This window comes from Lineus longissimus, chromosome 6 (assembly GCF_910592395.1).
Source record: "Lineus longissimus chromosome 6, tnLinLong1.2, whole genome shotgun sequence".
Classification (NCBI taxonomy): domain Eukaryota; kingdom Metazoa; phylum Nemertea; class Pilidiophora; order Heteronemertea; family Lineidae; genus Lineus; species Lineus longissimus.
Window position 1 is genome coordinate 2777619 of NC_088313.1, and position 26159 is coordinate 2803777.

The 26159-nt window shown below is 43.3% G+C and overlaps 1 protein-coding gene across 1 annotated transcript in view; it reads left to right on the forward strand.

The window, feature by feature from the left end:
* Nucleotides 1–25959, forward strand: part of LOC135489413 (uncharacterized) — a 36752-nt gene extending 10793 nt beyond the window's left edge. Inside the window, exons 9-42 of the mRNA XM_064774762.1 lie at nt 810–944; nt 1763–1915; nt 2443–2616; nt 2941–3117; nt 3827–3898; nt 4368–4601; nt 5255–5536; nt 6260–6499; nt 6643–6753; nt 7290–7775; nt 8076–8357; nt 8812–9006; nt 9667–9825; nt 10276–10533; nt 11706–11866; nt 12467–12607; nt 12809–12953; nt 13499–13674; nt 14200–14401; nt 14720–15163; nt 15636–15848; nt 16162–16231; nt 16716–16861; nt 17103–17285; nt 18768–18878; nt 19271–19390; nt 19672–19803; nt 20459–20584; nt 20952–21068; nt 21274–22857; nt 23167–23296; nt 23680–23747; nt 24292–24557; nt 25155–25959. Of these exons, the coding sequence (XP_064630832.1) occupies nt 810–944; nt 1763–1915; nt 2443–2616; nt 2941–3117; nt 3827–3898; nt 4368–4601; nt 5255–5536; nt 6260–6499; nt 6643–6753; nt 7290–7775; nt 8076–8357; nt 8812–9006; nt 9667–9825; nt 10276–10533; nt 11706–11866; nt 12467–12607; nt 12809–12953; nt 13499–13674; nt 14200–14401; nt 14720–15163; nt 15636–15848; nt 16162–16231; nt 16716–16861; nt 17103–17285; nt 18768–18878; nt 19271–19390; nt 19672–19803; nt 20459–20584; nt 20952–21068; nt 21274–22857; nt 23167–23296; nt 23680–23747; nt 24292–24557; nt 25155–25310 (7649 nt within the window). The 3' untranslated portion in view covers nt 25311–25959. The remainder of the gene's footprint in view (nt 1–809; nt 945–1762; nt 1916–2442; nt 2617–2940; nt 3118–3826; nt 3899–4367; nt 4602–5254; nt 5537–6259; nt 6500–6642; nt 6754–7289; nt 7776–8075; nt 8358–8811; nt 9007–9666; nt 9826–10275; nt 10534–11705; nt 11867–12466; nt 12608–12808; nt 12954–13498; nt 13675–14199; nt 14402–14719; nt 15164–15635; nt 15849–16161; nt 16232–16715; nt 16862–17102; nt 17286–18767; nt 18879–19270; nt 19391–19671; nt 19804–20458; nt 20585–20951; nt 21069–21273; nt 22858–23166; nt 23297–23679; nt 23748–24291; nt 24558–25154) is intronic.
* Nucleotides 25960–26159: the final 200 nt, after the last annotated feature.

Consider the following 26159-nt stretch of genomic DNA (forward strand, 5'->3'; position numbering starts at 1 on the left):
AGTGTGCATAAAAACCGAAAATAACGAAGTCGCACTCGGCATACGTTTAGATCTTCATTATTTACCCCTTATGCACAGGTCCGGACTCGAATGTTAAATCTCCTAAAAAGCCTAAAGAAGAGTCGTCTTAGCATAATGATTTTGTCGATTTTATTGGGAGCATCTAAATATTGTTTAACCCCACTTCACACAGACTTATCAAGTAAATCCAAACCTTTGTCCATACAACAACATTTTTGAAATTACATACTTCCTGTTGCACTGTTTACTTCAGTACATTTTGGTTTGCGACGCAAAATCTTCGTGACAGCGAGAGCAAAACGCCGATCTGGTTGGTCAATATTGAAGTATCTTATATTTTGTAAACACACTCTGTCTTCTTGTTTGACAAACTTCAACAGCCATTGTTGGAATGATTGCTGGACTGTCAATTTAGATGTAGGCCTACTGTTTGTTTTATCAACATCTGCCTTGTCTTCGTTGAGAGACACTGTCAGTTCCATATGCATTCAACTCCCAAACAGATTTTCCTAGGATATGTATACCCCTAGGATATGTATACCCCTTTGCCGATAATGTATAACAACAAAAGGGCTGTTTACACCGGACAAAACCAGACTGGATCAAATCACATCGCTCACGACGTCATGACTGACATATAAAGTATCGTAATGACGTAAAGTATGTACATTACATCGAGCCAGACCAGACCAGACCAGATCACATTCGTGCACGTAATCGGTTTGCTCCCGTGTATAAAATAAGTGGCCTTATTATTTCTCTCACAAGAGCCATTTCTTACCCTTTAGCCGACAACTGTTTTGATCTAACTAGATGGGAGTGTGACAGGAACGCTCCAAATGGCGGATGTGAAAACTTACAACAGAAAGATAGGCCACTAGGCTGGATCCTCAGAAACTGCTCCCTATCATGTAATGTGTGCGGTAAGTCGTGTAAGTCGGTAGGCCTACCAGTATGCTACAAAACACTATAGCATGCAGTGCCAGCTACAATCCAGGTGGTTGTGATCCATGAGTCACAATCCATTAAATCCAGCATTCCAGCGATCCAGCTTTTTCGAATACCCAATGCAAACAGGTGCAAGTAATGAGATGTCGATGCCTGACCTTAAGGCCAACGACGCTCGTTGGATATATGGAATTTGAAATTGAATTTGAAAATTTATAATTTCGTAAATGCGTATATATATGAATTTCAGTACCGGGTTTGCCCGTTGTGTGGGCAGGCATTCAAAAACTATAAGTACCGAGTTTCAGCAAATTCGTACGCATAATAATCTTGGCCGGGTCTATTTGGCAAGCCGCTCGCCGAACAGGCATCTTTTTTTGTCCTGTTTGGAGAGCCGCTTGCCAAACAGCACTAAAAAGCCACCCTGTTCGGCAAGCCGGGCTTGCCAAACAGGTAAAAAATCTACCCTGTTTGGCGAGCTGGAGACTTTACTCTAATGTTAATGAGTTCGGCTCTCCATTCAGGACAAGAAAAAGTCGCTGTTTGGTAAGCCGGGCTTGCCAAATAGTCACTTCCAATAAATCTTAGCACTAACGGCATGATGTATTATTGCATTTCTAGATCTATTTTCCTGCACCACCAGTAATTACGAACTGGGTACCCCTTCTTGAGGCATTTCTAAAAATTCGTTTAAGAAGGAGCATAACACAAATTGATCATATCTTACTTACAATATATAATTACATGTTTTTGTGAGTATACTCAATTTATGTATGTATTCTGTATATTTCAGACAACAAAAGAGGAAACTGCTATGACTTTTCCAGCCGGTGTCTTGAGAAGTCGCGATATGGCCAGTGCGAATCGGCCCCGTTGGATGGCCTGAAGCATTGTTCAAGAACCTGTGGTACCTGTCGTCATAAAGGGCCGGCTTCCCGAATATTCAGTTAGTATACATTACTTCTGAGATACAGTCTAGAATGGATGATATTTAAATTCCACATTTAAGTACCAGTGGCAGAACGCAACGCTATACATGTAACTCGATTGCATTTTTTATCCACAAGTGACCCAATAAAAACGCGTCAAATTTAAGGACCAAATAATCATAAAGTGCTCAACCAGTGGAATTATAATTTTGCATGCATCTTGATAATTATATCATCTAAAGTGGTGCAGTTTCGAAGAATTTCTTAGACTGCCCAGAATCATTTTTTATGACTCGGCCGTCCAAAGAGAATTTGGATGGACGGTGTGAAGCAGTGGACTGGAAGAAAGACCAGTGACCTGATCCGCTTTGCCAAGGACAGAACCGAATGGTGCCGCATCGTTGAATGATAGCACAGGGTCGTCCCAATGGGCGCACGGCTGCGGGACAAGATGATGATGATGATGATGATGATGATGATGATGATGGTGATGATGACGATAGAGAAAATATCAAACCCATTTGCATTATTTTCCATTTCTCAGCTGTATCGATGTGGGTCGGCAAAGACAGCGTAGAACCTAATATAACTCTTGACAATCTGCAAGATCTAAATGCCTCATGGACCGGCCTCTGCCCCGCTTGGAACGTGAGCATCCTCAAATTTGTTCGGGTGCCATGCAATGTCGTCCTGCCATGTCTCTGCGAGGATTACAAAGGTACTGACGAATACTAGCTGGATGGTACGCGAAGGAGCCCGCGTGGGTGATCAGCGGATCCCTTCATAATTCACATCCGTCCGGATGCTCGAGCACGCGGATCTGATCAGCTAAATGTAGGCAGCTAGCTTGCGACAGTCCTGAAGAAGACACGGTAGTATCGTAGCTTTACACACTCATTAAAACCAAATTTGATAGAAAGAACTGGTGTCATGTTCCTCTTTCCAATTAGACTTCATTCTGATCAACACGGCAACACCATCTATTTCGATCAATACATATATGAACGCAATGTTTCTTTCAATTTCGTATTTATTAACATAGTTCCAGTGTATACCAATATCCTGTCTACCAAGCCAGTCATTGGTCCCAATGTGGGTAACATCACCAATCTTCCGAAGAACGCACATGGATGTCGTGAGATGGGGAAGAGTGGAAATTTCACCCTTGAATTGGGAACCAAGCACAGGGTGTCGTCGGTTTTGCTGACTATGAATTCAGGTGAATTCCCTCATTTTGTAGCAAGCCGAAATCATCGCGAGAAAGGAATTTACCATTGACTGTGCAATCAGCAATCCGATACGCAAAATAGCGATTCCAGTCGCTGCCACCTGCGACGTGGACATGACAACATGACGATTCATTTCGATTTTTATGTGACCGATAGGCAGCCGCTGCGCTTTCCAGTCGCAATTGTCATGTCATCACAGCAACGAAGATCGCGGTGATTAAAATCGCTTGTTTGCGTAGAGTTTTTAACGAGAATTTCCTGGTTTACAGGATTGCATTGAACTGCAAACCGACAGTCTTAGTTGGACCCAAGAAGATTTTCAAATTTCATTATGGAAGTGACTACTTGGCAAGCCCGGCTTACCAAACAGCGACTTTTTCTTGTCCTGAATGGAGAGCCGAACTCATTAATATTAAAGTAAAGTCTACAGCTCGCCAAACAGGGTAGATTTTTTACCTGTTTGGCGAGCCCGGCTGGCCGAACAGGGTGGCTTTTTAGTGCTGTTTGGCAAGCCGCTCTTCAAACAGGACAAAAAAAGATGCCTGTTCGGCGAGCGGCTTGCCAAATAGACCCGGCCTTTCATTATTCCGTTACGAAATGATGTACCTTCGTGTGTACATTGACGAAATGCATTGATTGTTTACACTGAATTCAAACAGTACTTCAAATCTGCAGAATCGATTTTTTTTGAAATTTCAGGTACATCGCCACCTCTTGGGTACCATCGACCACCCGATAAGATCCCTGAGTCGCCTATAGCACGAAGACCATGTAAGTGAGCCAATAAGTGCACTTACGCGTAACAAAAAGGATGTCATTGTGATTTGGACTGTAACATGAAAAAAAGGGGGAAAAAAGAAAGAAATAATGCTGGGCAGGATTGGATCACTCAACGCCAACACCATAAAAACAGATTTAACGCACTTGACCTCTGAGCTATGGAGGCACCCACAGATCCGTGGAGTTTTCTTCACTTGTAAGAATTCCATGTCCCGCCGTACCACATGATCATGACCTCTCAACCTTGGCTGGTTTGAAGAGTTTTTATTCGGTGACAGAAAACCCTCTGAGAGCTTGCATGGCATCCTCAACGCCCATTGCCTGATCATCGAACAACAAGCATTCGCGCCATTTGGCGCAGTCCATGAAGGAAAGGCGATCGGGATGATGAAATGGACTGCATACATACATCTAGAAGTCTAATAACACTTGAAAAAACGTTTTATCATTACTACTACAGATTTTAATCTTGCGGCTGGCAGACCATCCGTCGTAAGTTCCATCGTTGATGATAACTGGGGTGGAGCCGCTTCCAGCGCTAACGATGGGAAACGAAACAACAACCATGCGGAGAACTGGCTAGTTTGTACCTGGACGGCTGTTGGGAGCGCTGGCGCCTACCACTGGTGGTATGTTGATCTGCAAGGCATATATAATGTCCATGGCGTCACCGTGGTCAGAAGGGGAAATTGCTGTAAGTGTTCAAATGTCAGAATTCTGATATTGTGAGGTTGTCATGCGGCTCCTCCCTCACACAGGTCCGAAGCCCAAGGGCTGATTCCACCACAGCGGGAAACTGTCGCGGTTCTGCCGCCTTCTCAGACTGGCTTTCTGGTCGGTTTCAGTTTCAGGCCAGTAACTTACAACAAAATAATCTAACGCCTATGAAAGCTGTACGGTTTCTTGCGTTCGCCGCGGTTGCAAGTTGTAGTGGAAACTAAGCTTAGTTGGAAATAGATATAGGGCTTCGCCTTCAATACGGCACCAAAGCAGGGGTCTTAAGAATACAGGAAACCTTAATATTTTCGCGCGATTTCCGTCTTCGCGAATCAATGTTACTCCCGAAATCCGCCAAAAATAAAACCCTAGCGAAAATTTATCGGTTAGAGTAAAGTACACAAGTGTTAAACGAAATTTAGTCACAATATATGAGCATGTATGTGACATGCAAACCTGTCTTGTTGTTGTGCAAGATGATCGCACGTTCAAACGAACTTTCCAAAAGTATTGGTAGCATTACATGTAGTGACAACATACATTAGTTGATTGCAGGCTGAGCTAATTTTTTCTCTTGACCGCGACAGTAACCTATCACAATATATATGATTTATTGCGCTCTTCACTTAGGTGGCCCCCTCGACGATAACTTCATCGATTTCAAAATCTTTGTGACTCACTCTGTGCCCAAGGACCAGCCCGCGATGGACGACTACTGGCAAAATAACACCAAGGCTATGTGTTACAAAGGCGATAGACTCGACGTGGGCAATCCAATTGCAACATACGAGTGCCGGAACGGTTCGGTCGGCAGATATGTCATCCTCATGAAGAGTATGCTAGGCGTGCGCCAGATAGCATTGAACCTATGTGAATTAGAAGTGTTTGGGGAACCGGTCAATTTAAAGGAAGGTGAGATAGCGTTTTATCAGCTTTTGGGACTCGGGACTGAAGAAGCAGTGAATAACTTTTTTTGTACACCTGTTTAGATCACCAGCAGACACAAAGATGCGCCCCTCCAGTTTTATCGATCTTGACGTTGTTTTGCCCCTTGGCTGTGCCCAACCCTCGGTCTATAATTGTCTCAGCCCGTTCGCACCTAGGCCAAAATTCCCAGTTTCCACTGTCTTAATATCAAATCCATCGACCCACGAAATTACTCCAAGGGGGGGGGGGGGGGGGGGGGGGGGGCGGTCGATTTTGCCCTAACCAGGCAAAGGAAAATACACTAGAACCTCTCTATTAAGGACATCCTCGGGACTACCAAGTGCTGTCCTTAATAGAGAGGACAAACTGAATGGATGCAACCAATTTGGAACCAAACCTAGTCTCCTTAATTGAGAGGTTGTCCTTAACAGAGAGGTGTCCGCTAACAGAGGTTCCACTGTAAACGTTCTAAGAAATCGTAACCTCTGCCGGGAATCTAATATAAGTGTTCATACTCAGAGGGGATGTTTCCGATGATTGAAAAGTTGAAAAGTTTAATCCATAAAGTGTTTTCAATTGTACACAATCACCAAGAGTAAACCGAGTGTAATTGTTGAAGGTAGACCGATACCCATACCGGCATCGACTTTTTGTACCGGCGCCGACGAAGCTATGCTTAATTAGAATAAGTTAATATTTCGCTTTTAGATTCTGTGCCCAAGTTACCCTATTGTGCTGATGTCGACGCTCGTGCGATCGGCGGTTATTGCTACCGGTTTATCGGAGAACCGGCACCATCAGACCAGCAGGAAATCACATGCAGGAGATGGAACCCACCGACATCGGAAAGTGTCCCTCTCGAGGATCTATCAGCTGCCGAAAGAGACGCCGTCCGGAATTGGCTTTACATTGAATACAGCGCCGAAAAGGTCTGGGGAAAACGTATAGGTATGATCAAGAACGACTGGTCTTTATTAATTCTTGTTACATGTGTGATTATTGCGATTCAGATCCACCGATTATAGAATGGAGAGATCCTTCGTTCGGTAAAGTAAAACATGGTAAAGTAAAAAATACTATTTACTTTGCAGGCACCGAATGTTCAGTTTTCATCGTTGGCGTTAAAGAGAAATATTCTTCACTTGGAAGGACCAAACTATGCTTCGAGAAGCTCCCCAGTGTGTGTAGGAGCCGCGCATCTGGTAAGAATGCGGCCCCAGTGTTTGTTTACCAAAGCAACCTGAAATGACTGTCCTGAAAGTACACGCTTACGCCTAAGCCCGGTGTTACATCAGTTATTGTCCCCGATATTTCAGTGTTTCGATACAATAGACAGCTATCGACATCATGACTTTTCAATAGAGGGAACTACAGAATAACGTGTCACTCTATCTTTAAGCGTTCCCAAGTAAAGAGGGGGAACACTCAGAAATGACAACTCTCAAAAACGTTCCCAATACGTGTAACCACGGAATGATGTTCTATACTTCCGTAATAGCGGATTTCGGCACGAGCATCGTATTATTGCCAATCCCGTGGACCACCTTCTTGGCCTGCGTGATACAGATATTGACCCCTTTGCAGTACATTATACATGTAGATGACGTCACATTAATGAAAGCCAATCAGCGATCATCAAGGTTTACTCATTTTAAACGATGTTTTTGACAATTATTCCTCCTTCAAGTTTAAAGAAACACCCTGTGTTACATTTGTGTCCCTTTTCCTTGCTACACAGATGTCTACCCATTCCCAATGATCAACCTACCGGAACCGCCTGTAGCCCCCGTGAACGTCGGAGCCGTCAATGACATGGCCGTATTCGCTCTTCCTGAGCTGATGGTGGATTCCTACTTGATTCAGTGGGAGATTTTCATTCAGAAACGTCCACAGTGGAGCATGTATTTATACATTCTCGAGAAGAACGCGGATGGCTCACTGAAAGAAACGAAAAAACAGAGAATGTCCTTCTGGCAGAGAGGCATCAATTTCGGTGGTTATATGCTAAATAGAGAAGGGATGATAACACTGAAAAAGGGTAACCTTATTGGTCTCAGAACCAATACCGAGAACATTTCTGACATATTACAACTTTCTGAACAGAAATCAAGTAATCAGCTGACAGCTGATCTCTATGAGTATGCGCTCGGGGATTTCAAACCAGTAACCTCAAACATGAGTCTCGTTTTGCCGTTTCGCATTTGGACACTTCCCAAAACAGTCGGTAGGTTTAATTTTTATACATGAGGTTATGTATTTCTGTCCTATAATATCGGACGGTCTTATGCTATCTAACAATTTGAGAAAAAATATCATACGTAATAGACTTTCTTCGTTAGTCTTCAAGTCTGTTTAAGGAATGATGCTACAATTCGCCATAAATAGTCGACTGGTTTTGAGAAAAAACAAAATGCCTTATCATGTACATGTAGACCGAGGCAACAATCTTCCTCGTTGCGGCAAAATGCACGTCAAGCTATCCTTGATCACAATTACGGCACCTTTCCAATTTTCTTATCTCCAGGTTTCATTCCCCATCGCTGCTTTATCACCCGGTCAGCCACACCAGCCGAATTCATGGGAGCGAAATCCGTTCCATACGGCGCGTACTATTCGCCTTTCTGGCGGCAGGCCAGCTTTCACCACACAAACTGTGGCCAGAGATGCATTATTGACGACATGTGTTCTTGGGCCTACACCTGGGGTCCGGACTGCCAACTGAATGCCGGTTTTTATTTTGTTAAAGCTCTGAATTGGTTTTCTCCACAATCCTGGTTGAAATTATGCAACCCGTATGAAAAATACCGTAAGTACAGTTTGAAATGCCCGGGCAAAAGCATTAGTCGTGGTCAGCTGTTTCGACCTACTCCCCCTGAATTGCACCTCCAAAAATATTCCTGGGCTGTTCAATTAGTTCTTCGCTGAAAACTGACTAAACTGATATGTTTGCGTGAGGTTGAGGAGCAATCTCCCATACTTCATACTGTAACTGTAGACCGTGTTTTTGGATGGCACCAGACTGTATAACATGTATTCATTAGGCAAATGCTATAAAAGAGAATCATAACCATTTGAGTTAACAACTTTTCCGAGCAATTTGCTCCCTCTCAGTAAAGGACGAACACCAGTGGTACATGGAATACAGGGCCGGATTAGAGCAAGCAGACTCAGATTTTACGTTCCAGTTCGTGCTTAGGAGAAACCCATCTCCTCAATTCCTTACGCTGCATGATCTACATAAAGTTTACGATTTTTTTTAGTCATATTCCCCTTGAACCAGACTGAGAAATCTGCTGTGCATGTTTCCGCTGGCGGCGCACCCTGTCACCGAGTGACGTCATTCATGGATGGTTATAGCGCCTCCTTGTTCCAATGTGATAAACTAACGACATCAGTCGCCATCTCTCGGTCAGACCACGTAAATATCTGCGATGTGAAGGTCTTTGCAGCCAAAGGTAGGAATTCTTTCAAGTTTCAACGACATCTCATTTTCATTGTATCGCGATTGACATTCTTCCATTACAATGGTCAATTCAGCAATACTTGAAAGTATCTTGACGCTACACAATCATGGAAGAAGGTTGTGCTCGCTTTTTAAACACAATTAAAATACGAGACCTTCAAATTGAGTTCACGTCATTCGAACGAAGGTATGAATGTTTAATTCTCACAAAACACCGAAGTCTGCTGGAAAGCCGGTTCGTTTATACCCGCTCAAACCTTTTCAAAACTCGGACACTGTTAGCTCATGTGAATTGAACGCGACAAGCATTGTTTTATAAACGATCGACAATTTGACTAGGATAATGTAGTTGGAATCTTTCATGCAGTTCAGACTAAAAACCCTATAAGATTGGCTTCTTCTGCATACGTGTCTCCTTCTGCCTGTTCAGCCGTTGCTGGCCATCCAGAGCCCCGAGCCCGCGAGCTATTTGTCCAGATAGCGACGTGTAAGTCTATGATTAATTGGCACCATGTATCAATATCAAGCGCCAAAGCCAACTCACTCTGTCGACACATTGCGTATTGACATGCCAATGAGGTCAGACAAGCGCCAAATTTAACCATCCAATCCCATTGTTTGGCGAAATTATTCCCGTTAGTTTTGTTTTCAGTCTCCGAATCGCCATCAACAACCCCGATCCCGGCGTCATCGACCCGAGTGCGAGGGCTGCCCTGGAAGCAGAATGGACCATGTGTTGCTATTGGCGCCGCCCGTGAGAGCGTTCAATGGCTGCAGATAGATCTCTTGGTCACATATGACAGTGTGACAGGTATTGGAAAATTGCCCCCAGGCATTCTAGCTGTGGTTACCGAGCATTTCTGAGGAATCCGCCCTAGGAATATTTGAAATTGTCTCAGAATAATCAGAATAAAATGACGTTCTTTTATCATTAGATTTTTACATGATTCTTACTGGAACGTTTGTACAGAATGTAAAGAGAGTGTCAACTTTTGAAATACATGTACTCATGTACTCATTCCATGACTTAGAACGAGAATCTCATGCTTTTTTCAATAATTTCTACACAGGGCAATCGTTCAGAAAGATTCTCCGAACGAGGTTTCCCTCATCTAATTAGGTTATCTACACGGTGCTTTAAGCACATAGTCTCGTCGAATAACTTGTTCGAATTAAATCACGTAATATTATGGGTGGAAATGATGGAAAGACTATTATCTTCTTTTCGAGAATGATTAATGTGATTTCACTTCCTTTTCAGCCAAAATCATCGTTTCAAAAGAGAAAGATGGGCCAAGAAACCCAAAATTTCAACTCATTGTTACTGCGGAAAACACATGGTCCAATGCGGATCCGCTTTACGTCGGCAAGATTGACAATTTGAATCGAACTGAGACAAAGCAGAATACCTTTGTGACCTTCCCTTGTACAGTGTGCTACAGCGGGCGCTTCGTCACCCTACTGGAAGTCGGTGATGCCCTAGGGATGGAGATATGCGACGTTGAAGTATTCGGTGATCGTAAGTTTATGGGCCGGGTCTATTTGGCAAGCCGCTCGCCGAACAGGCATCTTTTTTGTCCTGTTTGGAGAGCCGCTTGCCAAACAGCACTAAAAAGCCACCCTGTTCGGCCAGCCGGGCTTGCCAAACAGGTAAAAAATCTACCCTGTTTGGCGAGCTGGAGACTTTACTTTAATATTAATGAGTTCGGCTCTCCATTCAGGACAAGAAAAAGTCGCTGTTTGGTAAGCCGGGCTTGCCAAGTAGTCGCTTCCAAGTTTATGAACAAAACAACGTCCTATACATGACATTGTGGAGTTAAGAAATGGCTAGTAGTGCGGACGTTTTCTAGTGCCACCACACCGGATAAACTGCTGAAGGGAGTAGTTTCTAAAAACTTTCCATGATTCGTTTTTAATGTGAATATGTGTACGGTGTGACGTTCGTTCAAGTGACAATGCCAGAACTTCCTCAAAAGGCCAATGAGTCGTATTAGCAGCGAGGTGCAACATCAATATCAACTCGTCAAAATTATCAGTAGAGCAGTTCTGCAATGTTCTACGGGGGACGAAAGAATTTTGAGAATACACAAAGCTCGGATTTTATGCTCGAGCTTCCCGTGGTGTACTTCGTTTCTGTACACACGATTGTCCGTATTAAAGTGACAATAGGGAGTTTCCGCATCGCTTACGATTACGATTACGATTACGATTTCAAAGTCGTAATCGTAATACTCTCAAAACCGGCATGAACCAGAAATTTTGTTTCCGCATTCACACCAACGACTTGGTGTACTGTAGTATAGGCCCTATACTCTGCTCTCATGCTCTGGGTGCACTTTTCTCGGCCCTAAAACATGATCAAAATCGCCGTTGATCAAATTAAATGCAGTTCCTATGTTTGACAGATATGTTCTAAAGAATTCTTCAATGAATATTTCACCTTGAATTTGATATGTAGCGTGGAAAATAGGCTTTTCGCTATTCCATGTAATCGTTTTTCGACTTACGAAGATCAGCCGGAATCCTCGTAAGAACGAGACGAAAGTACCATCGACGATTTCGCTGGGGACGACGTAGCACCAAAAATCGCTGACGTCAAACACAAATCGTAATCGTAATCGTAATCGTAAGCGATGCGGAAACTCGCTATTATCGTTAGATTAAGCGGACTGATTTTGATTACTCTTTTAGGTGAGGGAGATGCACGACTGGGTATTGCAAGTGGTTACATCTTAGACGAACAGTTCACAGCCAGCGGTTCCCTGAGCGGATATGAACCTCACAAAGCACGGTTAGACTCCAGTGGCGCCTGGTGTACTGACTTCGATGTGATAGAGAAACATTACTTGCAAGTGAGTAACTGACTAATAATAACCACTGTCAGTATTTTGTAATAGAAAACAATCCATCTACCGTATCACGCCAACAAACAGCTCCCCGCTCAGCTCACTGTGGGGGATAACAAGGATATCCCTAAAGAACGCCAGCTGGTCACGATGTACCTATGGCTATCGTGTATAGTTTGGGCTAGGATTGACGCCATATCGCGTATACATTTGTACTTCGTGTAACATGACCGGCATGGGTATTTTAAGCAAGTTGCATCCATTTCGCAACCAGTCAATCCACATCCTTATTTTGCCTAATATACAGATCGGATTTTCTGGAGAGTTAACTAATAGGGACTTGAGCCTAGCGTCAAATAGGACATGTTTTCCTTTTTCCATACATGCTCCCCTATTGCGTGGGCATCCGGTTCTGATCGTAGTCTAAACCGTTTGACTCTTCCGCAGTCAAGCTGTTTCTTAAAATTCTTACATGTCATTAATTGAAACCGTTTGGCAGACTATCCCTAGAGATACAATATGTTATAAGGTGTTTTCTCAAAGAGTTGCCTTATCGGTATTTTTTGGCCTGAAACATATGGTTACTCTTCTTTCTGAACACCGCAGGTCGATTTGAGGTCGGAATACCGCATCACTGGTCTGGAAACACAGGGAAGAAAGAAGGATGGTGTTACTGGGTTCCGACTAAAATATGGAACGGATCAAAATGCGTTAAGATGGTATCTCGACGAAACGATGCAGCCAATGGTAGGTTAAGTGAAGTAAGAGAACTTAGTAGTTCAGTTTTTCTCTGAAGTGTTTTAAACTTCAGTGTTTCTCTGTTGGCCTGTGCTGACCAGGATTTGATGTCGACTAATGCAATCCGCAAAACAACCGTACATTATGTGGTCTACTTCGATGTAATTGTGATCATGTGATATTGAACCTTTCATTCTATTCCTGACGAAGGTATTCTTTACTGAGAGATTGGGACAAACCAGCAACATCTTCCAACTGGTGACACAGATACGATGTCGCTTTCTTCAAATTCACGTCGAAAGCTTCAATCAAGCAGCATGTCTGAGATTTGAACTACTTGGCTACCAAAAACAAGGTAGGTTTGACAAGGCAACATGTTCGAGATATTGGACATTTTTAACACCAAGATAGCGGTCGCAGTGGTAGCTTGGTTCGCTTCGTGGGCTTCCACCGATTAGTGTCTGGTGATGCTGATGTTTTACCAAACATCGTTTTTGTGTTTCATTCATATTACTTATCAAGATGTAAGACTTTAGCATCCTTTCCTCTGTTTCTCATAATATTTCTCTCCTCGTCGACGTTAAATTTTAGGCCCCCGGCCAACTGAATCACATGCAGGAGGTAACATTGGTAGCTCTTGTGTTAGTGCTGTTCTACAAGAAAAAGGATTTGCATTTGTAGATAAAACCATCTTGACCCTCAATGTATTGACATTGCTCAGCTTCCAGACAAAGGCGAAGGCTACGGGGGCAATACCGCTGGAAGTTCAGTATGGATAAAACTTGTGCTAAGCCTACCGCATTTAGATACACACGATTAATACGTCTTGAAAATAGCATAGTGCTTGAGCTGAATTATCGCAAAGGCCAATGAGGACCTAATGCTTGTATTTTACTTCAGGTTACGCCGACCCAGAATTCAAAATAACCCAACCAACGACCATCTACAGCCCTAATAAGCCAAACTACTATGGGACAGATCGCACAATCTCTTGGACGATAACTCCACCTACCGGCCAATTCGTCAGGATCTACAATGTAACGCTGAACTCAACTCTTAAGAATAGATTAGAGGAGGTACGATGCCTTTGCTTTTAATATGAAGCTGCACTTTTTATGTACTGCAAATTTTTAAATTCTGATAGCTACATGTAGCTAGCTCTGAGACGTTGATTGGAATGCTATGTAACATGCTAGCATAAAGGGATAAACATTGAGACAGCGGCTTGTCCAAGGTGGTGATGGTATAAGGTATTATGCTGCATGTACACGTACGTGTAACTTGCTCTTATTTTTCTCCAGATGAACATCGATGACTGGCGACAAGCCTCTGACACCTTGTGTCAGGATGTATACCTTGCTCTTATTTTTCTCCAGATGAACATCGATGACTGATGACAAGCCTCTGACACCTTGTGTCAGGATGTATACCTTGCTCTTATTTTTCTCCAGATGAACATCGATGACTGGTGACAAGCCTCTGACACCTTGTGTCAGGATGTATACCTTGCTCTTATTTTTCTCCAGATGAACATCGGTGACTGGCGACAAGCCTCTGACACCTTGTGTCAGGATGTATACCTTGCTCTTATTTTTCTCCAGATGAACATTGGTGACTGGCGACAAGCCTCTGACACCTTGTGTCAGGATGTATACACTCTGTATAAAAATGGCCAGCCGATTGTCTCAGATTTTGGGTACTACATCCACGATGACAGCGGACCCGTGACACTGAAATTGTTTGCATGTCAGCAGTCTGCCTATCATCCTCTGGGATGGTTTCAGGCCCATGTCGACTTCGTCGGTTTGTAGTTTTTTAATTTCCTCTAAGCATGTAACCCCAAGGTTCCTTGGATCACCGGCTCGAACTCAAGCTTAGTTAACGTGTGACACTTGATGACTGTCCTGAATACAATATACGAATTTCTCATGATCCGTTTGTTCCGGTGATGAAAACATTGCACCAGTCGCAATCGGGAGTGCCGGGATGGAAATTTTTTAAAGAGTAGCGCAGTTGAGGAAAATTGATTGACCATTGAATGTAAGCAGCTATCTGCGAGCTTATAAGCTGAACAACCCTTGGCAGTATGGTGGTAAAAACATATTAACACTTTCTCTCCAGATTGCCCTGGTTTCGGTTTCAACAAGAAGAATTGCAAAGGCGCAGTCTCTGTTGACTTGAACGCCACTCAGCAGGCATGTGGTTACATCGGTTCACCCCTCTTCCCTAACGTCTACCCGATCGCTGGAACCTGTGCCTGGGATGTCGCTGGGCGCTGGACATCTTTCATCCAACTCGAATTTCTGAACTTGGATGTTGCCGGCGACGGTGCTGCCTGCACCGGTGACCAGGTGGCCGTCCTGCTGTCCGGCCTGGGTGACAACGCGAATTCACCTAGAAAGATCGTGTGCAATGGGGACAAGACGTTCACAACTATGAACTCCAACTGGAACAAAATCTCTGTGAGGTACCAACGAGTTAGACCAGAGGCTGGCGCTGGTAAAGGGTTTATCATCAAATTAACTGAAGTCAACATCGATCAGAAGTTATTCAATGAAACGTATGGTAAGATATAATTGCATAATATTTCTGCCTGTCAGTAAAGAAAATGATCGTTACTGACAACGGTTGGCGGTTGACGAAACTACCTGCTCAGCGTCAGGTTAAGGCAACATTGTCTAAAAACAGAGGCCTACACACAGCAACTTAAAGTTACCGTGCAAGATTGAACACTGTGTTTCTGATCGGTATCATCCGGTATAGATTAATCCATACTTAGTGCTATGCAGGTTCGCAATCTCATGATAAGCTTTTAACGTCGAAGTACAAGGATATCAAAGTACTTGTCGGCGTCGATTATTAAGATGCCGCCGAGTCATCGATATCAAAGCTGATTTCCGTGTGTCGCTAAATTTGTGCAGGCCAATATTCACAACAGACTTTCGTACTTCGAACTTCGTCCTTCGTAGAGCAGGTTGCAGAACCTGTCTATAGAACCAGCATTTTGCTAAACTCAGGCTTACTTTCCGATTTACAGGGGTGTGTCCAAAAGGGTGGTTGCAGCACCTGGGAGCCTGTTACTTCTTCTCCAAGGCCGAGAGATTGATCACTTGGACGGCGGCAGACGGGAAATGTAAAGACATGTACGCACATCTGGCAAGTGTTCAAGACCATGACCAACATGACTTTATCACCTATAATTTGCTTACAAACTGGGAATGGGATTGGCAGAACCCGGGCGTTTATATCGGTAAGAGTCAAAACGATCGTTCTACTTTTCTCTTTAACTCAAAACTAGAAAACAGTTCTAAATGAAGTAATATTTTATTTTTCCCTGTAGGATTTTAGAAAATACCGAGCAGTAATAGTGCGTCGAATACAGGATTATGGAGATTGCTGTTCAGAAGCCCCTCGGTAATAGCCCTGAAATGCTGTATGCACCCGGAAACCTTCAAAGATATCATTGAGATCATCCCTGTCGTGGCGCCAGATTCATTCCGGCCAAGGACCAACTCCAGGACAGTCGTTGTCCAAATAATAGGCCATTTCGTTTGCTTTTTTAGGATTGACGGACCAAGAAAGGGATGGACGCTATACTTGGACTGACGGATCTCCCGTCAGCTTCACAAACTGGTAGGCTAACTGAACAACAATTCATTCTCCACACAGTCATAATACAATATACTAGTATAGTCTCTGACTTTATTGGCGTCAATTGCACGTGTTTGTACGCCCTGAAAGTTCGCCCCCACGTAATAGGGGAGCATGTATGGAAAAAGGAAAACATGTCCCATTGTGCTCTCGACAAGATTTAAACATGAAAAAGACATTTATGAAGTAAACTAATATTTGCTACTTTAAACCATCCAAGCGCAGTTTAGACTAGTTAGGAAGCATGAAAATAGCTCGCGGGTCGGGCTCTTACTGTAACCGTGCATTCTCAGTTCTGCAACATTAATTGAATTTGTTGAAATACACTTTGGTTTCCAATTGACAAAGCTTATTGGCAGAGGGTGGAGAGGATTGCTTACCATTAGTTATAGCACAAATGTTTGGTATTGCCTCAAAGTGACTTTAACTCAAAATGGTTCTATCCTTACTTGCAAAATATCAACAGGCGACCAGGACAGCCAGATGGTAGCACTTTGGAGGGCTGTAGCATCATTGAGATCAACAGCCTGAGCTCTGGGAGATATTGGCAGGACATTCCGTGCGCCATCAGGAAGACGAAACAATTCATCTGTAAGAAGTCTGCAGTTGGTGGTAAGACATTTTCCATCAATTAATCAAGCGGCCAAGCTTTTACTAGCTGTGGAGTGGGAGGTAACTGGGCAGCCGACTGCTTGGTATTAATGCCTTTTGATTAATAACTACGTTGGTCCTTTAAATCTTGAATCATGTCTTATTGCCAACCATAATTGCCTAGCTGCAATAATGACGAGTTGAAAATCAGGTTTTGAATTGTGATTAAAACTTCATTCAAATCTTTCTCTCGTATTTCAAGTCAAAGTAAAGGAAGCTATCAGAAGCAAGGATATCATCAAATCTTGGAACGGGAAGTGTAATCCAAAACGTCAGTTCACGTGCAGCAATGGTGACTGTATCCAGAATCTGTTCGTGTGCGACGGGAATAAGAACTGTCGGAATGGCAGGGACGAAATGAACTGCAATCAAACTCATTACCAAGGTAAACAAACCGAAATATACGCATCTGATGACTTTGTTTTCTGCTGAAACAGCACACTAACTAACTCAAGTTGCTATGCTATCAGAGGTGAAATGGCGCGATTCATAGTTGCTCGTACTATCCAAGCTTCGCGATTGGTAACCGTTGCAAAATGCAGACTTGCTCAGTTGTCTGCGGACAATCCACTGTAACAGACTCGCAGTGAATACTCTCCGTCTACTTATTGATTGTAAATGGGGCTGCTCCGTGAAATCTTTAGATTTCAGAAATGCTGCAGCACCATGAGAAAGGAGTCACCAGATGGAATATACTACTCTTCCACTCGTTGCTACACTTACAACAAAAAGTTAATAGCTGTATTACCATATTCAGAATACACCAACGCTAAATATGGTGAATGCACACTCCACATTATCATACAGTAATGACTCTGATGACTAGGTACATCGAATAAAAAATTTGGAAGTGACTATTTGGCAAGCCCGGCTTACCAAACAGCGACTTTTTCTTGTCCTGAATGAAGAGCCGAACTCATTAATATTTGTAGTTTTCGAAGAGCTCGCCAAACAGGGTAGATTTTTTACCTGTTTGGCAAGCCCGGCTGGCCGAACAGGGTGGCTTTTTAGTGCTGTTTGGCAAGCGGCTCTCCAAACAGGACAAAAAAGATGCCTGTTCGGCGAGCGGCTTGCCAAATAGACCCGGCCTAAAATTTTTACAAGTGATGCCAACAGTATAGTATTTATAGACCCCACATACAACAAATGCGGGGTCTATATTGAGATTATAGGAGAAGGTACTAGGCTTCCGCATTCTTCCCAGGTTATATTATGGAGGTAGTCCAGCAAAACTGCTATTTCAACTGAAAAACTGTCACCCCTGTCCCATCAAACTAAACTCGATCTAGTGCACCTGGCAAAGCTTTTTTCGAAATTCGGATAATTTTGATGACTTTGAAGCGTTTTTATGCGCCGATTTTCTGATTTGCCTTCAAATCTCCGACGTGATTCTGTCAATCACACGTACATCAGCATATAAGCTCCGCCCCGTAATGGTGACGTCATATCCTCATGCATCATGGCGGCGGTATCTCTTTGCCGAAGTGGCGAGCTGCTGTCGAGTATTTTGAGCAAAGAACGACGGTTGAATGTAGGAATAAAATAAAGGAATAGCCTTAAATGCTTATCGATGATCCATCCTGCCCATCTGAAAAGGTTAGGGTGCTGTTTAAATGTTATTGAGCGTGTGATTTTGAGAAAGGGCGAGCGTGTTTGTCCGGAAATAGATCATCCGCGAAACGGAATAGACTTCACTCCTCCATACGTGTACTGTGTTGGGCCCGTGGGGGCTATCAAATTTGCTGACAAGCAAATTTCAAATTTCTAGTTAAATTTTGTTTCTTAAAAATCTTTGGGAATCGAGCATTCTCAGTTAATCCTCATTTATGACGACTTCAGCTCATCTTTTTTTCCCTTATTTCTCCAGGCAGTTGTGGCTTCAATCAATTCCGATGTGAAAGTGGCAGTTGTATTTCCGCATCAGGCTACTGTAACTTTAAAGATGACTGCAATGACAAGACAGATGAAAGTAGATGCGGTAAGCTTAGTACCAACCGGTGCGGCCTAAACACAGTATAGTCTGTATCAAAATAAACGTACCGGTTGGCCTAACAGAAATACAATACAGTATGCTCCGATACGCAGTCTGCTACAAGCTTTTGCCTTCTCCAGACTCGTGCCCATCCGCTTACTCTTATGTAATAAGGAAGCGTTGGATGGTTATTTGGGATGAGTTCATTAGCATGTGTTCATGAGTCGGATACAAGTGTTGGTAAGCCAGAAATTGCTTTCCATTTTACCCAGCACGTGTGTATACATGTACAGGCTGTTATATGACACTTTCATACGAGTGAGTTCACCTGTATAAACAAGCAGTGCTTGATAAAGAACTTCGCCAAATGAAACTAAATTAATTTTTTCCCGTTTTAGTTTGGCCTGAATGCAAAACACACGAGTTCCTTTGTATGAACAAGCAGTGCCTATCCAACACATCAATGGTAAAGAACTTTGTGAAAGACTGCGTCGATGGCTCGGATGAAACTGTTCGAGGTAATTATTGGTTCCAAAGCTCATGAAGTGACCGATATATACGTCTCTGCTACTTCATTATTTACATCCATAAATTTCACGCTTCGACGATGACTCGCAGTTTCCAAAAGGGCGGCGCACTCGGCGATCGCCGGACCACTTAAAAACTAGCCTGAAGACAAAACGTTTAGGCGAGACTTTTGGTAGAAGAAAAGATTTTCAGTCGTCGCCACGTCCTCTCTCGAAACGATAGCCTATGTGCGCCCGTTATTAAAGATACCAATAAATTGTTCTCTTTCTAGGATGCAATGGGTTCGAATGTTTTAATGGCAAGTGCATCCCACACGAGCTTCACTGCGACGGTGTCAAAGATTGTCCGGGGACCTACTCTGAGGACGAAACCGACTGTACTAATATCGGCAACAAACCTGCGGGTATGTACAAGTATCAACCTCCTTGCGCACGACCGGAACTATTTATATCGACGTCGTTCCGTCCCTGCTTGAATTGGCCGCCATTGCTGAATCTGAATGTGGTGATTCAGCCCTAATTAACTTTTCGATGATACATGTAGATAAAGTTGCATGCCAATAGAGGTCATTCACATACATGTATGTGGTTATTTTATGTCGTCTTTTAGACTTGGTGGCGAGGCAAATATAAAAAGGCTGTGTCAATATAATGGCAAAACAGGAACATCTGCAAAGGTCGGACTCAATCGGATGCTGAAATATAAGGGAGCAGTCTTTAAGTCTAGGTTTAAAGTCTGTTCGAATAACCAACAGATAACGTTTGTCCAATCGAGTCAGATATGTGCAAGTTTTCTGAGCCGTGGTTTCTGTAGAGCCTGGCGCCAGTCTTTTGTTCGATTTATAAGTATTCCAGTGAGAGGTCGCCTAACCCGAACACTACACACTGAAGTGCTTTCTGATTCCAGGCGTTCGAGGCGGGTCACTGCGGATGATAGTTCGAATCGGCGCCTGGCTTTCCAGATAAGGGTTTCAGTGTCATCATTATGTCATTGCATTACCAGACAATCAGATTTGCCATACTAGAGTTGGCGAATTTGTTATTTCTTCCTGTTTTCAGGTGAGGGCTACTTGAACTGCAGCACCAACTTCATGCCTTACCCTGCAACACAGCATTGCATATACGATAATGATTTCCTTGGATATACGACTGGCTGCAGGGACTTCTCTCATCTTAAGAAGTGCGGTAAGAATTTATCCATTTTAACTAAAGAGACAAGGAAAGCTTGATCTGGGCTTCTTAAACATGTTAAAAGCTGTTTTATGTAAGCCGGGGCACCACCCTAAATGTTGTTCAAAACAAAGATGGCTGCCAAAATTGAAAGAGGTCGCCAGCTAACACAAAAATAGAATATCTGAAGTTTCCTTTTCCAAAGTGATATTTACAATAGGGTGGTTCAGATTTTAATTCGAGAACGAGAAGGAGGTGGAATAATTTCTTTATTTTCAATAGAATGTTAATTTATGTATATTACCTGCCGTTGAGCCTAAAATTTTCAGGAATGAAAATCATTTGGTTGTTTGGATATAGCGGTATTGGCAATGTTTTTCAGAGTCTTTTAAGTGCCCGCCATATTATCTCAAATGTCCTGGAAGTTACTGTATACCCCTGAGGATGATATGTGATGGCACACGAGACTGTGCCAGTGGCGACGACGAACTGAATTGCGGTAGGTTGGTCGTTTATGTCTTTGCATTGCCAGTCGTTAGATTCGAATATCACATCTAAATCATTTTTAAAGTAATGCCATCCGATGATCCGAAAATTGCTGAAGACGCATTGTGACTTTCTGAAATTATCTTTGGGATAGAACAGATAAAACAATAGCTATCTATTTACTAACCATTCTGATTTGTCCTTGTATACACTTTCAGAATCATTTGCATGCCCTGGCATGTTCCAGTGCAAGGACAGAAAGAATTGCATCATTCAAGAAAAGGTGTGCGATGGAATTGAACACTGCCGCGATGGTGATGACGAGCTATCATGTTCATTTTGTCCGGATAGTTGCACATGCATCGGTGATGCTTACCAGTGCTCCGAGAAATCGCTTCAGTCAATCCCAAATCTACCTGGAGATGCTCGGGCCGTGGACCTGACAAACAACAGTCTCGGAGATAACTCGTTACGTGAGATGGTTTATCCATTTCTCGGGAAACTGACTCTCAGTAAAAATGACATTGCCTCTCTTGAAGGAGGTGTGTTCAGGAATCTTGTAAACCTGTATCATTTGGACTTGAGGTCAAACAAGCTTGTTAACCTATCGTCAAATGCCTTCATGGGGCTGCAGAATCTCAGAGAACTGTTACTTACGGAAAATAACTTAACTACCATTTCGCCAAGTGCATTTGTTGTCAAGAATGTCTCAGGCATTGCACGGGATCTCGGCGTTAAAGTGATGAATCTCTCTGGCACCTCTCTACGAGAACTCAACGAAGGATCCTTCGGAGGGCTTGGTAACGTGACGAGCCTTGACCTATCAAACAACCACCTAAACATGATACCACTGGGCACATTCAGGTATACAAGCAAGGTACAACACCTTAACCTCACTGGTAACACCCTGGGGGACTTCACTGGTAAAGAAGACTTCAAGGATCTGCCAGAGCTAAAGGAACTCCGGTCGAATCATTTTAGATTTTGTTGTATGGCCCCACAGGTCCCCGAAGAGAATTGTTTTCCAAAGATGGACCCGTTTTCTTCCTGCACTGATCTCATCCGCATAGGCGCCTTGCGGATCTTTCTGTGGATACTTGGGACCATTGCTGTAGGCGGGAATATCCTCGTACTCCTCCTGAGGATATTGACAAAGGAACCAACGACGGCGAACACCACGATCATCACAAGCCTCGCCGTGTCCGACCTCCTCATGGGCGTGTACTTGTACATCATCGCGGCAGCGGACACCACATTCAGGGGGTACTACATCGAGGTTGACTGGAGCTGGAGGAAGGGCATCGGATGTAAGATTGCAGGATTCCTCTCCGTCTTATCAAGCGAGGTGTCCGTCTTCACTTTGACTATCATGTCAGTGGATCGTTTCCTGGTTGTGGTGTTCCCGTTCAGTAAGCAAAAGATCAACTTCAAGAAGGCGAAGATATTAGTGGCATCAATATGGATCTTTGGGGTCATATTAGCCGGTGCACCGTTCTGTGTTGACTACTTGCGACATTCGTACTATTCAAGATCTGGCGTCTGCCTCTCGCTCCACCTGACATCAGAACCCGCCCCAGGCTGGGAGTACTCGGTCGCCATCTTTTTAGGACTCAACCTCGTTGCGTTCATGATCATCGCTGTACTATACACTTGGATGTACGTCATCATCAAACGCTCTGTCGATATGATGAAACACAAGACCAGTCGGAAGAAGGGAGAAAACAAGGAACTAGTCGTTGCCCGCAAAATGGCGCTGATCATCCTGACTGACTTTGCTTGCTGGATGCCCATAATAATTCTAGGTGAGTAAATATTGGCACATTCGTGTTGAACAGGTTTCAAGCAGAACAACTACACTTGGATACCACTGTACAAACCCTCTCTGGAATCCATGCATGTAGGTGCTGACCTCAAACAGGGGCTACTCCTGGGCCCTTTCGGTCGTATAACATTTACGACAACATGGTACGATACGAAATCGACTCAAGCTTGTGAGTGTAAACTTGATTTTATTTTAGAGTATATTGTAAAAAAATAGATGTGGCTGTTCAGTTCGTAATGCCAAGTTGAGGGAGGAATCATGATAATTCAGTTTCGCGTTTCGCTTTCAGGTTTGGCTGCGATCTCCGGGAAAGTCACGATCCCTGGTGATGTCTACGCCTGGATTGCAGTATTTGTGCTGCCGATCAACAGCGCTATGAACCCAATACTCTACACACTGTCGTCTCTCGATCTCATCAAGTAGGTGACTTGATATTTCTTTTGGATGACTCTTACCTTGAATTATGGGTGCTCTAGATGAGCTATGGACGGATTTTATTATGATTTACGGAATAAATCAAGCATTTAAAACCGTGCTTGTGATGTTTAAGGTTACTGTTTCCTGGCTATTCCTGTGGGTTGCTATAACCTCTGTTAGAACCAAAAAGCGACTATCAGTGCCATTGTATAAGACGTTAATGGCTTCCTCATCCACAGTAGACAACTACAATAAACATACTCGTCATTTCATATTTGCTCCTCAAAAGATTGAGACTCGTATATACGGCTCTTAATCTTCGACCAGCCCTACCAAGTATTTCCAATTGAAATGACCATCGGCTGATATAACGTTTTTCTTTTAGACTGATATGTGGAAAGAAAGAACCACAGTTGGATTACTCTGGAAGCACTAGGACGAATGTGTCTACCCGTAAGTAAAAAGGCTTTTAAAAATAAGTACTTATATCAGATATTGACTTGCGGCTGATCCTCCTCTTCGCTGTCCCCCAAATGATGCAGGGTAAGAGTGAATCTAGCCCAGCGATGCAGCTGATCTCACTCACTTCCTACGAGTTGATATTTCTATGTCAACTGTAGGATTACGATCCTGAGTCGTCTGTATTGCAGCACCACTCATGCACTCCAGCGCTCTGTGCATCGCGGGATACAATATCCGCGCAGCGCGTACGGCATCCCGCGTCCTCTCTGTCGTTTCCCTTCAACAACCTTAGGTTGTCATTCCATCAGTATCTGGGGAAGTTTTGCTAGTTCAGTTCAAGACACGTGTCCAAACCAATTACGCTATTGGGTTGTTATTCCGTATATTATTTTGGTCACGATTCCTTGGGCCAGGGCAAAATTCTACCCTCATGTTTTCCAAAGATCCAAAACAGTTTGAAACTATTTTGTGGACTAACCGACTAATATCGTGGTAACAATGTCATTTGGAGCTTTTCTTGTTTCTTGACTTTCAGTTGACGAAGATGATGAGGACGGTTCCCCTAAGGTAGTCAACTGTTACCCAGAGGGCAGTCATCTCCTGCCTTACGTGGTGGAGGAGTCCAATATGCTGAACCTCGCCCACGCCATGAAGACCGAAACGCCCTCACTGCCGCTGCGGGACATGCGCAGCGTGCTAAAGGATGTGGCCAAAGCCATGGCATCGCTGCATGAAAGAGGCCTGATTGCGAGCAGTGTGACTGTAAATGACGTTGGGATAATTGTCAGCAACGGAAATGAGGTAAGACAAGTTGATTTCGGCTACTCTATGAGGATTCATTTTACGAAAGATATTGTCCTTGTGAGCAACAGTTTCTGACACAATGTGCTCTTGCTGTCTCTCTTGACAGCCTTGCTGTGACCCACTGGACTGGCCATCACTTGACTTCTTAAAGGGTAACTACCGGCAAACGCAAGGTAGGTCAGGATAAGTTATGATACACGAAGTTGTCGGTATGGCCGTTTCAGTCTCACTATCGAAACTTTAGACCTACCGCTGAATCAAACATGTCTTTTTAGACTTCAAATTTACCTCCTAGTTTCTGCCTATAGTCTTCCTTTAAATGACGCATTTCATGATGCAGTGGCACAAGAGTGCAGGCATCTTAAAATCGAGTGTTTCCTTGAATTGTGATACGCCGCAATCAGTTCGTTTCCCCAAGTCGAAATGTTGGATACTGAAGAATGGATCTTCCACCGATCTGGCCGGCGCGGGCGGCTAGCGGTGTGACAGGAAAATTACTGTTGAACTAAGGTTGCATAGTAACAATGCATTTTAAAGCAAGTGGCCAACTTTAGCTGTACAATAATCAAACTAGACCATATTATCCTATTTCAGAAAGTAACGATGACTTGCAACGTCCAATCGGCATTCCTATGTTCAGGTGTGAAACAAGCCCTGATTCCGCGAGATTTAAAAGATAATATCCAGGATTTCGGCAACCTATGCAAGCGACTCTTACGTCACCACACCATGAATAAAAATCAGCATTGAAGGTGTTATATGGGATCAGTTTTTGTTCACTGTGATAGGATATACCAATTGAGTGCGTCGTTTTAAAAGCTGTTTGAGACTTGCTTTGGACGAGTAATTTCATGTTAGGTTATCGACTTGACTCGATGTTGCACCACTAGATTCTATAGGCTCTCTAAATTGTATTGGCTCGATATCTTAATTTCACTTTTACATGTTCGTGTATTCGTGTAGATAGGACAGAATTATATGGCTTTTAAGATGTACGACAATTGATTTGCTTGTTCAACATAGTGTGGCGTTTGAACTTTATACGAAGCGTCACGATGAAAACGACCACACACCGATGCGTTACTATGGAAAGGACAACAAACCGAGCGTCACTATGGAAAGGACAACAAACCGAGCGTCACTATGGAAAAGAAAACAAACCGAGCATCACTATTGAAAGGACAACAAACCGATCGTCACTATGGAAAGGAAAACGAACTGAACATCACTATTGAAAGGACAACAAACCGAGCGTCACTATGCAAAGGACAATAAACCGAATAAGAATTGGCGTTATGATGCTAACCTTACCGACACGTTCTTGCTATAAGCATGCTGTAGCTTGATAATTTCCAATACAATATCTATGCGCAACACATAGTTCTTTCTAACAGGAGAACCCGGCTTGCACACGATATATGAGATGATATTCATAGGGCACATCTTCCTCAGTTTTATTAATGTATGTACTGAAAATAAAGATCCAGAGGTTTCGTTATCCACCAAAAAAACAAAACTCGTGAAAATTCTATTTTCCTGAAATCTTCGCGTATCACAAAAACGAAGAGGCGTGAAAATTCCTTGACGGTTTACAATTAT